The sequence below is a fragment of the Manis javanica genome, chromosome X, assembly GCF_040802235.1.
Source record: "Manis javanica isolate MJ-LG chromosome X, MJ_LKY, whole genome shotgun sequence".
Taxonomy (NCBI): domain Eukaryota; kingdom Metazoa; phylum Chordata; class Mammalia; order Pholidota; family Manidae; genus Manis; species Manis javanica.
This window is the reverse complement of record NC_133174.1, coordinates 107,103,086-107,117,458: the sequence shown is the minus strand read 5'-3', so window position 1 is coordinate 107,117,458 and position 14,373 is coordinate 107,103,086. Positions and strand designations below refer to the sequence as shown.

General features: G+C 47.4%; 1 protein-coding gene across 1 annotated transcript; it reads left to right on the top strand.

The window, feature by feature from the left end:
• The first annotated feature begins 1,088 nt into the window (after positions 1-1,088).
• LOC140847364 (uncharacterized) lies at positions 1,089-13,447 on the top strand. The gene is made up of 7 exons (XM_073227533.1): positions 1,089-1,092; positions 4,386-4,610; positions 6,750-7,161; positions 7,432-7,580; positions 7,743-8,031; positions 9,051-9,096; positions 12,999-13,447. The coding sequence occupies exons 1-7, from the start codon at positions 1,089-1,091 to the stop codon at positions 13,269-13,271; spliced, it is 1,398 nt and encodes a 465-aa protein (XP_073083634.1). The 3' UTR covers positions 13,272-13,447.
• Positions 13,448-14,373: the final 926 nt, after the last annotated feature.

The window sequence follows — 14,373 nt, the reverse complement described above, 5'->3', positions numbered from 1 at the left end:
GCTTCGGCGCGAAAGCGGCTGGGGCGTGGCCACAAGGGGGTGCTATGAGAAGGACGTGTGGTGGGGGGATGGGCGTGTGCAGAGTCAGGGCTCTACAGCTCAGCTTACTAAGGAGTCAGGAGGCGTGTCTGTTGTGCGAGATTATGCAAGCTGATTTTGGGGAGGGGTCGGGAGTGGGGAGAGATGGAAGGCATGAGACCTCACACCAACTATGGGGAGCCCTTGTGAAAAGTTAGGAGACCGTCTTACGGTCCAACCCTCCACATTTGGCATCCTGCATATGCTACGAGTTAATAAGCTGAAATGATTAATTAGGGGGCTGTTTCCTCCTGATTTTCTGCACGTGCACTCAAGGCAGAGCCCACCGTGTTCCCCGGGGTGTCGGCATGGGATCTTGAGGCTGGGTCTGCAGAGCATTCTGGGTCGGACGTGCTCTGCAAGAAACCCAAAGCGTCCCTCAAAGTTCAAGTTCTCCAAAGCTTTAGTAATGAATCTGCATCAGAGTGCGGGTGCAGATCCCAGCCCCGTGCTTAGTGCATCCAAGAACGCTTGCTTGCACTGCACAGTGGATTCCATAGTGGAGTACACGATCTGAATTCCCTTGGGGAGTATGCTTCCTCCGCTGCACTGCACTCCAGCATCTTGCTATGCTCCCCACCCAGGCTCGGGTGTTCCCTGTGCTGGGTGGGCTCCTGTTGGGAACCCGGGTGAGTGTCCTCCACCTTTCTGCCTGCTCCTCCTCCTCCTCCTCCTCCTCCCTTTCCTCCCTTTTCCTGGAAATAACATCCTGACCTCTTGCTCAGGAAAAAATAACATTTTATTTATAGTCAAATAAAAAAGATCCGGGCCAGGTTGAGGGCTCCGTGGTTCTCCCTTCAAGACGTGTTTTGTAGATGCTCCAGCGGTGTCCATATCCCAAGTATTTAAAGTGGCTTCTAATAGTGGGCCCTAGGCTTGGAATTTTATGTCCTTTACCCTGTTTTTACCGTGGCAGCCACCAGTGTCTTCAGCATCATTTTATGAAAGAAACCATTTTTGCGGGTCCTTGGAAGTATCATGGAGCTGAGGCACCTCACCCCCTGTGCCTAATGGGTAAGTGCCTCCCATTTCATATTTCTGGAGGACACCTAAAATTCAGCTAGAATGTGGTGACTGACTAATTCACTTTTAAAAAGATGTCCAGGGATGGCAATCCCACAACCTCTCTCTGACTTCAACCAAATTGTTTCCTTTGCAGGCTGGCACTTGGGGATTAGCAGGCCTCCCCTTCTCTTGGCTAGATTATGGATGATGGATTTTCAACCTTGAATCAGTTATTGCACGAGAGATCCAACGGGTTTTCCTCATGGTTTGCAATAGACTAGCTAGGAAATATGTGACAGCACAGGGGGTGTGTCCTTCCACAGATTTCCACAGTGGGCTCCACTGTTATCTAAGCTCCAGTCCCTCTCCTCTAGGTGAGTGTTGCCCTACCTCCATACCAGCTATTCCAGTATTTACTTCAACTTTTTAAGTTAGATGTAGTTTAATTTTTATTTTAAAATAAAGGTGGTGTTCTATTCCAAGCGAAAGTAGCTAGGAATCATGGTCTGATGTGACAGATCTAATTGGGAGATCAAGGGCTCTGGAGCCAGACTGCTGGCTTCCAAATGCGGGCTTTGTTTGCCACTTGCTCTCTGGCTACTCTGATGAGCTGCTTATTCTCACTTTGCCTTGGTTTAGTTATCTTTAAAATGGGGATAACAGTTTTAACTAGTAGTTGTAATGGGGTGTTAGGAGGATGAATTGCGTTGATAACCATAAAAATTCCCAAATGACCATTACACTGAGCAGCCTCACATTTCCTACTTCAGTCACTTTCATATTTTTTATTCACAAGGGTCCAAGAGAGGAGAGACTGCTATCCTCTGGCAGTGTTCAGTGAAGATAGGGACATTTTCGTGTGAAAATGACACTTGTGTCATGTCTTTTTTTTTTTTTTTTAACCAGTGTGCTTCCGCCAATAAGCCTATGTTGGCTTCTTCATGTATAAGCTCTGTGCCAGGAAGAGTATCAGAAGAGTGCTTATGTCAATCAACAGTTCTTTTTCTAGAGCCTTATATATTTTATCCCTAGGAGCCAGAAAATAGTAATGAAATAATAGTTTCCATGTTTTACATGCCTATTCTGGGTCCAACAGGAGGACAAGCACTATATGACTCATAATTTGCAGGCATGACAGAGTCTAATTCACATTTTACCCATCACATCACTCTGGCTCCCAAGTGGAGAAGGGTCATAGGCAGGAAAGGTGAAAACATGGAGACAGGAGGCTAATGCGATGCCCCACTTTAAGATGATAGTGGTTAGATTTAAGGCATGTGGGAAAAGTGAAAGGTTTGGGGATGTGTTTTTGAGATGCAGTTAAGATATACTAATGAGCTGGATGTTTGGAGTTGCAGAAAGAAGCTACATGCATTAATTCATTGAACCCTCACGAAAACTCTCTATGATGTAGGCACTGTCATTATCGCCGTTTTTCAGGTAAGGAAGCTGAGAGTCAGACAGGCTCATCATGTACTGGCCCAGGACACACAGTGAGCCAGGCTTTGGACCTGTGCTCCTAACTGCCTCTTCTCATTATTGGTGGCCTTTCTCTTCCTATTTTTCTCTTACCCTACTACTTCATTGCTTTCGCTCCTTCCTCACTCTTCCTTGGCTGAGGATAGAACCCAAGTATCTGGCACTGGGCAGGAATCTGTACTTGTCCTCTGACGTGGATTTCATTTGTAAAACTCTGGAGCACTTAAACTTTCTCAAGGGGCACACTGGGTTTCTTCCAGACTGCATGTGACCATCCAGAGTGCTGGGCAAATCTCTCCCCAAGATCCATCTCCTAGAGCTACAGGTTGCACGGAGGGCTTTGATTTCAGCATCATTGCAAATACTTAAAGCAAGCAGCCTCCAGGCCAATCATTTCAGTTTAATTACTAGCCCCTTTGACGTTACTGGCTGCTGGATATGGAGGGCTGGGTCAAAAGACATCTCCAAACTTTGTTCCAAGAGCTAAAATGAGGTCTCCTGTCTTTCCTCTTCGTATCCAAATCAGCTTGTAAAATCAAGCAAAGCCCCGTGCTCTGGACAGGCACCCCACTAACTTGGGTGTACCTGGCTGAGCTGCACTATAGATCCCCCATTCAGTACACACCCACACGCCCTACAGGCACCCTTCTTCTTCCTCAACTTATGATTTCATTGGTCAGAGACGTTTTTAGTGTCTTTCTAACACTTTTTTGGTGTATATGGATATATGCTCAAATAAATTGTTGTATAGTATTTGAATGAATGGTGAAAAATATATTTGCTCTTAGAATCATGTGCACTAATAAGAAATGCTATAAAGAGAATGCCTTTAAGAAATCTAGTGAGCCTCAAACATTTTAAAAATACTTTTATATGGTATATATTTATAAATTTAGTATGCATAAATATATAAAACATTTGTAAATAATATACAAAATGTTCATAATAGAAAATTATAAATTATGTTACCATATTCTATTATATATTTAGATTTTATTTATATAAAAAATTTAAATATTTATATTTTGATAGTTCAATAGGTATATTCTAAATACATTTTATGTTAATCATACATTTAGGTTTTAATTATATATTAAAATGTAAATATGCACATATTTTAAGAATTCAATAATTCTGAATATATAAATTTTAGGTTGGTTACATTTATCTTATATGAAACAAAGTTATTCCTAAGTGTTTTTATATTTACATAAACATATAAAATACAAAAACATCTAAAACTTTTTTGAAGTTGATAAGAACCACTAAGGGCATTCTCTATAAGATTTCTTATTCGTGCACATGATTCTAAGAGCAAATATGTTTTTTACCATTCATTCAAATGCCATATAAAATTTATATTTGTAAGGGTTCTTTATATTTATGAACAACATTTTATATTTGATGGTCACCCACTAACATGCATGCACCAGCAGGTCCCACCTACTGCAACTGCCAGTGAAAAAGCGAGTAGCCAGTGCCTAACATGTAGTACGCGTGCTTTGAACCTGAGACCCACACACTGTCACTGCGCCCAGACACCCCTAGAGCACCTGACTGGGCTGCTGGCTACACCTGTGGACCCCAGCCTGGGGTTGTCATGGATCCCCACGCAGAGTCTGCAGAGAGGCACGGCTACATGAAGATAGTCTCTGCCCTGGTGCAGCAGGGATGAAAATGACTACCTGGGAGTCAATGAGTACTGGGGAGAATTAGCTGTATGGTCAGTGCCTGGATGGTGGCAGGTGCTTCAGCCAACAATAGGAAATAAACTTTCCGTGAGACAGCGGAGCATTTGTCTATTTGCCTTTCCCCCTTTCCAGATGCAAATCCTCCTCTGATCTCGGTGATTGCATCAGAAGATGAGGAGGAAATACAGTGCAAACCTAAGGAAGGAGCAGGAGCACCAGCAAAGGGCCATGTTGGCGTGGGAGCTCCTAGCCTCGTGGATGGAGAGTTCTGGGAGGACGGTGGTCTGGAGCCCAGGCAGCCTGGGGACAGGCAGCAGACCCTCTACCGTCCCACTTTGATGTGTTGCAGCGACAGGAGTGGGAGAGCGTTTTACAACGAATTCCCTACTTGGCCATGCTAGCTTGGTAAGCAGCATGCTGAGGCACGCTCACTTTCCAGGGAGCACTGGCTGGACCCAGGCTTCTTTCTCTCTCTCGGAGCCTCTTCCCTCCCTTCCTAAGCCAAAGGCCAGTTGAGGGTCCCAAGGCAACTGGGAGACCTCCTGCCCTTGGGCACCAAGGTAATTATTTTCATGTGTCATTAAAATGAGTGAAGCAGGGAAACTTCAGCAGAAGCCAGGTTTTTGAATACAGTGGTTGATTGGAGCCAGGGTCATGATCAAGGTGAGAGGAGTAAGGCACGGCTGGTTGTGCAAGTGGAGGGTCAGATCCTATCTTCAAGTTCTTGTTAACGTGTTCATAATAATAATTTGGATTTTTAAAAGTCGTGCAAAAAGTGTCATTTATCCAGAATCCTGAGTTTTTGGTGCCCCTTAAATTTAGTGTGGAGAGAAGACCATCTGGGTACTACAGAGTAATATACAAGGGTAGAGGTATTGTGGGTTGAGCATTTAAAAGCAATCATGTAATATGGATGAACGTTGAAATCACAATGTTGTCATGTGAAACCTTCGTAAGACTGTCTATCAATGATGCCTCAATTAAAAAAAATAAAAAATGAAAAAATAAAAGCAACCATGAACTGACTATGGTGTATTTAATTTTATCTACAGCTGAATGTTTGTGGTTTTCTCCGCTCAGAAAGGAGCTTGCAAGATGCATGCATGTGACTGAAGCCAGCATGCAGGTCAGTATAAACGAAAATAATGTTGAACAAAAAACAATTAGCCATGTTTGGAAAATAAGTTTTGAACCTTAGCTCTTTGTGGGTGGAAAATGGGATATGCAAAACCCAGCTTGTAGGAATTTCCCACTACCAGAGAATGTGATTTTCTAAAGAAAAAAAATACTTCTGGTCCTTGTATATAAGTAAGTGTATGTATATATATATATATATATATATATATATATATATATATATATGGATATTATATATAAGTAAAGTATAAATATATTCTATGTAATACAAGTAAATGTGTGTGTATGTATATGCATGCATATATACATTAGGGAGGACTTCTGTGTGGAGACTGTCTACAAGATGGGAATAATAGCAATACCTATGTCATAGAACTGATGAGAAGAGTAAATGACATGACATACGTTAAGTACCTAGCACCATGTCTAGCTACAGAGGAAGCCCTCAGAAATATTACTCCATAATATATATCTTAGCGCCACCGCATACCCTGAGGCATATGTGGCGTAATGGAAAGAAGCTCGCTTAAGGAGTCACATATTCTGGTTCTTTTAGAGATTCACGCTGCTTGCCCAGTTCTGATCTCCAATTTCTAACCAGTGAGGACCAGGACGTCACAAGTGTCCAGGACAGGAGACCCCATGGTAATGAAGCAGGCCTCACTTGACCTAATTGCACTTGTTGGCACATTTCTGTAGCTGTTTTTAATGATAGGTGGGCATCTTGGGAGACTATTAAGAAACATTATGCCTCAGGGACAAGCTCACTGTACCCTGGAGAAAAGGGAATTTTGTGAGACTAATGTCTCTTGTGGTCAAGAAATACTGTTCTGAGGTTCAGCAGTTCTTTCGATCTCTTTTCTTTCTTTTTCTTCTGTTAAATGAAGTAAATTTTATATTTAGTACTTTTTATTTTTTAGAAGCATATGTGGTATGATTCCAGTCTTACTAGATTCTCTCTCTGTGTACACTCATCCATTCACCCTGTCTTCTCTATACTTGTGTGTGTAGGGATGTCTGTGAGAATATCAACCAGCATTGAATATCACCGATATCAGCCCTGATTATTTCATCTTTGTGAGATGTGAGTGGATTTGTTCTTTCTGTTTGGGACTTGTATGAATTCCTTCAATTTTCATAATGCCAATCACCGTTTTACAACTAACATAGTATTCCATAAAAGAATAAATGGGTGTAAATCAAAAATATTAAAAAATGCATCGTGGGTAAAATTGTAACATTTCCCGAGGGTCTGGCCTGGCTTTGGTGCATTTGCATATCCTCGGGGGTGGAGAGAAGTTCACCCCCCTGTCAATGGGTGACTACCTGGGCAAGTGAGGGCGTGTCTGAACCGGAGAGGTGAGGGGGAGGGGCTGGCGCCGGGGAGAGAGACTGCGCTGGGCTGCAGTCTGTCGGCTTGCCTGGAACTGTTGGCTGGGTTTCCGTGGCTTGGGGCGGGAGCGTGGCATCAGGTTCGGGACGCCAAGGCCCCGCTCACGAGAGCGCCCCCTATTATCGCGGCCACAACGGCTCCGGAGCCTGGTTCGCGCAGCCGTGAGGGGGATGCTCCGCGGGGAAGCGCCGCAGTTTGTCGAGGAGCCCCGAGCCCAGGAGAGCCGCCCGCCCCCCGCCGGGCCGCCGCTCTGGCTCGCGCGTTTGCTCTCCGGCCGGGACCAGAATGGCCTCAGCCGTCAGCGTGGCGGCCAGAGCCGCGCCTCCGGAAGCAGCCCAGCCGCTCGCGCTCGAGAGCCTCAGAGTGGCAGGGGCCGTGGTAGGCCTTGGGGAGGAGGCGGTGGAGCAGGTGGTGGGCGCCCCCCGGCAGGCCCAAGCCCCAGGAAGTGCCGCAAAACACCAGAGCCCCGGTACAACTAGATACACTGTAACCGTCGATGGACGCATGCGCACCTCGGCCTGCCCCCATCCCCAGGAGTTGTTGCAAAAACCATAGCCCACGTACAGCTAGACACATTGTAACCATTTCTAGGCGTCAGAAGGAAGGGGAAGGAGGCTGGCCGCCATCTTGGCGCTTTCTGTGTCCCAGGAATCTGAGGAGAGCCCAGCGCAGAATCTGCAGACGCACACAGCCTCCTCGAGTGCGCACTCAGGACATGGAGCCTCTGCCCCCGTGCCGCCGCGAATTTGCCTGCTTTCGCAGACGGGAAGCCGAGGACGACCGCGAAGAGCTGCGTGGTCGGTGCCAGACGGGACATGCACTGCAGCCAACTCCCAAGAAAGAATCCCTGGGGGAGGCGGGCGGACAGGACGCCCCTTAGATGCTGCCCCTCATGTCCTCCTTCCCACAGCCTGGGCCCCAGCGCCCTGATCTTCACCTTTGGCTTTCTTCCTTTGCAGAAGCGAGGCCTGCGGAAGGCGGAGAGCAAGAAGGCGACGGCGGCGACCATGGCGGCCAAGCTCCTGGCCTGGTGGAGGTGCGAAACCTCGAGGCCGTTGGCACTGGCAGCGGCGAAGCTAGAGAGCCTGGAGAGGCGGGGCAGGAGGAGCTGCCTGCGCAGGCTGCCATTGGGGATCCGGAGCCCAGAGAAGAGCCGCAGCGGGCCCAGCGTCACCTCTCCACCTACTCCCAGCTGCTGCTAATGGAGTATGTTTTCCAGCACACTGGCTATCCCAGCATGGCCCTGCGGTAAGCGACAGTCCCGCTTGGTGCGAATTTACCCCCCGGCTTGTGGGCTGCTCCAGGGCCCATTTGGTTCCCACATGCCTCCGCCCCTCTCGAGCTAAAAGCCACCTGGAGGACTCGAGCCTGCTGGGGTCCCCTCCTGTACACCTGGGTCCTAGGGTGGGGGTCAGGGTTCTTCCTTTCGGGAATCAAGGGAAATAGTTGTGCACAGGATTGAGGTAAACCAAGCCGCGCTCCTCTGTTGTGCTAGAACCGCGGCAGGGGCAAATCAGGGTAGTGTCCCTACCTTTCTTTCACATTTTGATATATCAGTTCACTGTGGGTCGTTTCGGTATTGACTTTTACATTTGTAAACGCTGCATCTGAAAAAGCGTTTATCATGATTTAGTAATTTCTCTGCATTCCATAACGTTCGCTCTTGAGGTAAAACTGTCCCTAAAGGAAGCTTCAGCCTGGATAGTACAGAACAGTGTAGTGCAGAGGATGGGGGCAGCGGCTGATAGAAAAATGGAAGCTAAGCAGAACCAGAGAGTGAACTGCAGAGAGTTTGTGCCGTCCATTCACGTCTACCAGGGATGTACTTCAGCCTCCTTGGCCCTGATAGATACACAGATACAGAGGGTTACGTCGAGCGAGTGAGCGATCAAGGTGTTCAAGGCTCTAATTTAATCCATAGAAAGGGGTAAGATCAGTAATTGAGAAGTGGGGCGGTATTTCCTCAGGCCGAGGGTTTTACTCATGTTGAAGTTAGTACCATTAAAATAAACTGTGAATGAGATTTTCATGTGGTCTTGGACTGTGCCTCCTTTTCCTGGGACACTTGGCTTTCCTTAACTGCTTTCTGTTGACTTAATTTCACTGTAAATCTTGACATGGTGTGAGTTTTCTTACTGCAGAAATTGGTCCATAAAATAAATCACTGACATTTCCCTGAAAAGGAAAAAGTATTAATGAGATCGCATCCTATACTTAAATTCATCCACTAGTCCAAACGCTGAACACTTGTGATTTTGTCCCCTCAGACAGGAACTTGCAGGAATCGTGGATGTGCCTGAAGCCACAGTGCAGGTGAGTGCACCTGAAAAAGCAGTTAGTCAGGGCAGCAATTCTAAAACCTGCTGCGGGGCTTGGACACCCTTGTCCTATGCTTTCTGACATTCCTGTTTCTGTTGCCTTCTTCCTATTTAGGAAATAAGTTTTGAACTTTGGGGACTTGGTGGGTGCCAAAAAGGACAGATGAATGCCAGCATTTGGAAATTTCCCATTACCAGGGGAACCTGGTTTCCTAAAGGAAAAACAAATTGCCATAATATACCATTCCTTGTATACAGGAATATGTATATACGAATGTACTTCAGCCTCTTTGGCCCTGATAGATACATAAACAGAACGTTCCAACGAGCGAGCAGTCAAAGTATTTTAAGGCTCTAATTTAATCCATAGAATGGGTAAGAGCAGTAACTGAGAGGTGGCGGCGAGATTCCCTCAGGCTGAGAGTTTGTCATTTTGAAGTTAAAAGAAACTGTGAATGAGAATTTCACGTGGTCTTGGATCCGTGCATCCTTTACCTGGTAGACACACACACACACACGCACAGACACACACACACAGATATATATATATATTTCCGTTTGTATATACTACACTGAAATATATTTAATTATTCTATGTCACTGAATTCTATCTACATATAATATATATATTTATCATATCCACACATATATACACACACACAGATGCACAGTCATATATAGTTCTACTCTTTCTAATACTGCTATCCTTTGGGTAAGCCTGCTGTGTGGCATCAAATAAGGTTAAGTCTGAAGTGGAAATTATTCAAATTCATAAATAAGGGGGTTCAAATGTTAAAATTTTTAAACAAGCATAAACTCTGCAAAAGAGTGAATACGTGGACATTGAGGCATCGAAACGAGGGAACAGTTCACACCTAGAACACAACAGAGAAGCAAACTGAGAGTGATGGGGAGGGTGTAGCCTAATGTCCACGTGGCTGGCCCTCCTGCTGCAGTTAAATGTCTGGTAAGGTGGTATTAGGGACAGTGGCAGCCTGAATTAAATTTTCTGGAAGTCCTTGATATGACAGCCCCCAAACACTGCTAATGGAGTAGGTTGTGCATGATGGTGCCGATGGGAGGGGGAGTCGCAACCGTGCAATTGTCTAAAAAGCCAGACAACCTAAAACAACCATTTCTGACAAAGTTCCACCGACTTAAGCATTCACTGCCAAGTGTCAGCAAGAATTCCATAGAGTCAAACATAAGCCTGGGGGGTTGCAGGCACATCCAAATTTGTGAAACTACCAGATGCTTCAGTGAATATTCTCTTGGGGAATTTCTAACCCCTGAGGGTTTTTCTGCCATTTTGCGGCACTATTGTAAAGACACAGGGGAAGTCGGGGTGGCTCTTACTTCAGGCTGGATTCTCCCCTGTTGTCAGTTTTTTAAATATTTCCCCGTGGTCATTTGAAATATCTTCCCTTGGCTCAGTCAGTGAGGACTCATCTGTGGGCCAACGGGTCAAGAGGTGAGTTTTAAAAACCTCTTAAAAAAGGAAAAGGAAAAGGAAAGGAAAGGAGAGGCAGAGGAAAGGGCAAATGAGGATGGCTCGTTAGCCTCGCCGCAGAGAGTGTGTGCCGTGAGTGCAGTGAAGGAAGCAGGCAGCAGATCTGGCGGCAGGGGGCCAGGAAAGCAGCCCAACAAAGCAGGCTGCTGGGTGCTGGCAGCCTAAGGCCGGGGGCTGGGCTCCCAGGCGGGTCAGGCCAGGACTAGGGAGGCCCAGGTCTCTGCTTCCTCAAGCAGGCGAAGCAAGCTCAGAGGAAGAGCAATCCTGACGTCCTGGCGAGTCGGTTCCCCTCCCTGGAGGCAAAGCGCTCTGTCAGTGGGGGTCTGGAAGAAAGAGGACACGGCAGAAACAAATAAGGAGAGCGACCTGAGGTTTCCATCCATTTCCAAACTCTACTGGCCGAACTTCCCTAGGACGTGGTCCCTAGTTTTATTGAAATATAATTGACATGCAGCACTGTATAAGGTTAAGGTGCACAGCAGTAGGACTTGACTTATACCTGCTGTGAAATGATTACCACCGTAAGTGTAGTTAACATCTACCATAAGGCTACAAAGAAAGAAAGAAAAATTGTGTTTAAAGGCTACGGAGAAAGAAAGAAAAAGTGTGTTTTTCATGTGATGAGATCTCTTAGGATTTCTTCTCTTAGCTTCCCTGTGTGCCATCCAGCAGTGTGAACTACAGGCATCATGTTGTACATTACCTTCTCCAGGACTCACTTAACACTGTAAAGGGTAGCTTGTGTCTTTTGGAAGAGGACCACCCTACTCCAAATGCCCCCTCCCGCAGCCCTGCCTCTGGTAACTGCAAATCTCATCTCCTGTTCTAGGATTTTGTTTTTCCTTTCCTCTGTTTGTAAGGTCCCACGTATGAGTGAGCTCAGACAGTATTTGCCCCGACAGTATTTTAATGGCGGCTGCCCCACACTCTATTTTGCACATACAGCAGGAGCTGTTTGAATAAGAAACCAGGATTAGTAATATGGAACCAGTAGCGGCCTGTACCTCAGTCGCCTGCTCTGCGTTTTGGTTATGTTTATGCAGATTTGACCACTAGTACACCTAGGCTCCCCCAGACGAGCTCCTTGGCCCTGGCTGTTGCAGACTGCCTGTTCATGCAGCAGAAGGACCCACATGCTGAGATGGCAGAGCGAATCTGAGGGCACAGATGGGGGAGGGGAGGCCCTCTGTCTCCTGACAATGGCGCAGACCAGGAACTCCCAGAAATGTGAGATCCAACATAGTTCCCTAACTCAGATGCTGAGGGGACAGTGGAGTGCGAAGGGCAGGCTTTATTTGTGGCTGTTAATTGTTGGCAGATATTGGGGAGGAGCCCTTCTGTGACCCACACAGTTGCTGGCTACCTGCCTGAAAGGTCAGCGCCACGTCCTTGACCTCAGAATGAGGGAGGGCATGGGGATCTCCTGGGGGAGGAGCAGGGCCTGGGGACCCCACCGTGCTGGGCAACAGAGGCTATGGCCCTGCGCCCTGGACCTGCAGCCAGAGCAGAGGGAGCCGACCCAGGCCTGGGCCCAGGAAGGTCTGGAGGGTGGAACAGGGTGGAGCGTTGCAGAACTGACGGCCCTGACCGCGGTGTGCCTCCTGCCCCCCAGACGCTGGACTGGGCAAGGGATTAAGAGGTTTGCTGAGGTTGGTCGCACTTAGCGTAAGCACCCGTTACCCTGACATTCTGCAAGGCGAAGGCAGTGTCCAGGCTTCAGGTGGACACAGTGTCCCAGCAAGACAAGCCACAAACTCCCTGGGCCCCCATGACCCAGCCTCCCTGTGGTACCATCGTTTTCACTCTGGAGAGGTTTCAGAGGGTGGATGGGCCTTCCTTCATCCTTGGCAGAAAGCTTCTGTTGAAAGATCCGACCGGCTCCTCCTCTTGGCTCTTTAGTGGACCCTGAACACAGGCTTCTCCAAATGGGTGCTGTTCCCCTCAGTATGACTTGAAAGGCACCCACTTGTTCCTATGCTCAGCTTCCCCCACAAGCAGGGTGCCACTGGTCTAGTGAGTACGGGTCAGTGGCAGCTGGACAGCTGAGGGCAGTTGTCAGGGCACAGCCATCCCAGGGGTAGTTGCAGTCCCGGCAGGGACAGAGTGCAGTTCCTCAGCTTCTAAGCGTGGGGAAGTGACATGGCAGTCGGGAGGAGAGGGTCGAAGCAGAAAGCCAAGCCACAGCCTGGCACACAGTGGGCGGTCACTGGGGTGCGCTGAAGGGAGGCCACAGTGGCCACTTTCCTGCACTCTTAGCAGGAAGGGAAAAGCTTGTCCGGATGCGGTTTAAATGTCACGGGCCTGGAGCACTGCCTGCTGTGTGTTTTCGTGGAGCACATTAAATGCTCAGTGTACTCAACCAATTCCTTTCTTCTCTGCGATTGAAGGTTTGGTTCAGGAGGAGGAGGGCCATTTGGAGAAGACAGCAGAGGCCATTAAGGTTTAGATTGCCGCATCCCGTGCTGCTCGGCCGCACCACAGTCCTAACCTTGTTCGGACTGTGCGATGCCTCCGTTCTTCAAGAGCTGGATGTCATATGGGTTCTTCCGGAGCCAGGACCACTGAGGCAGCCTCTGCTGAACCTGCGGGACTTTCCTCCTCTTGTCTTGCCTGTTCTGCCCTGGATACTCCCGCGTAGGCTTCCCCGTGCCTGGCCTTAGGGGGCAAGGCCTGGTGCCTTACCATCTGTGTTCCTTTTGAAGTCCCCATTTTCTAAGGAACGGTCTGTGTGGCACTACGTGCTTTTGAGCCACATTCACACTCATATCTCACCATCAAGCATCATTCCCCAAATGACCGCTGAAGTTTCAGGCAGCCCAAAGTTCTTGCCCCTCTGTTTTAGGGCATGTTTTTGTATTTTCAATAAAGTTGTGAATTCTGTTTTCTGTGTCCTGTTCAGTTAATAAATCTGAGGAAATGCCTCCTTTCCTGTAGTCAGATTCCCGACTCACCCTCAGGAGGCCGTGTACATCTCAGAAATTTCCCAACGGATCCACCTCCTTCCCCAACATCCATGTGCCCCCACCCTGCGCCACTGGGCCCACAGAGATGTGCGAGATGGCATGGCATGAGTCATCTGAGCCTCAGTTTCCTGGACACATATAAGGGAACCATCACTATTACTAGTGGTGTTTGCTAAAATAAAAACCATCTGCCCAGAATTCTTATGGCATCAGAATGAAGTCTGGAAAGACATTTCATTAACTTGAATTTACACACATAAGGGGTGATTTACATCGCTGCGATTTGTGTGAAGAGGTTTCACTTGTTTGTCTTTTACAAAAAAAAAGTTTGTCATGAAAATACTCAAATACACTAAACAATGGCCAGAGAACTCTAACAGACCCCATCAAAACCATCATCGAGCTTCATCGTTCACCGGGATTTGACCAAACTTGCTTCATCCACCTTCTTTCCTCCCTCCCATACTTCCTTCTTTCCTGCATTCCTCCTCTCTTCCTCACTCCACCTCCTCTTCTTGCTGTGATAAGTGAAACTCCAGACATATGGGTCCTTTCATCTCTACATCTTTATCTGTGTGCACTTTTGAAAAAACAGAGACCTTTGCCTGCATAACCAGTGCTGTCCGGGCACTTGAATGGGAACAATGAGCCCTTGGTAATATCATCACCTAGTCCCCCAGATGTAGATTTCCGTGACTGCCTCAAACATGACTTTTTCCACTTGGGGTTTTTAGAACTTAAGCTTTGTTGTGTCCACACTGATAAGTAAGAGGAAAGCTCATGGAGGCATTTGCATGGC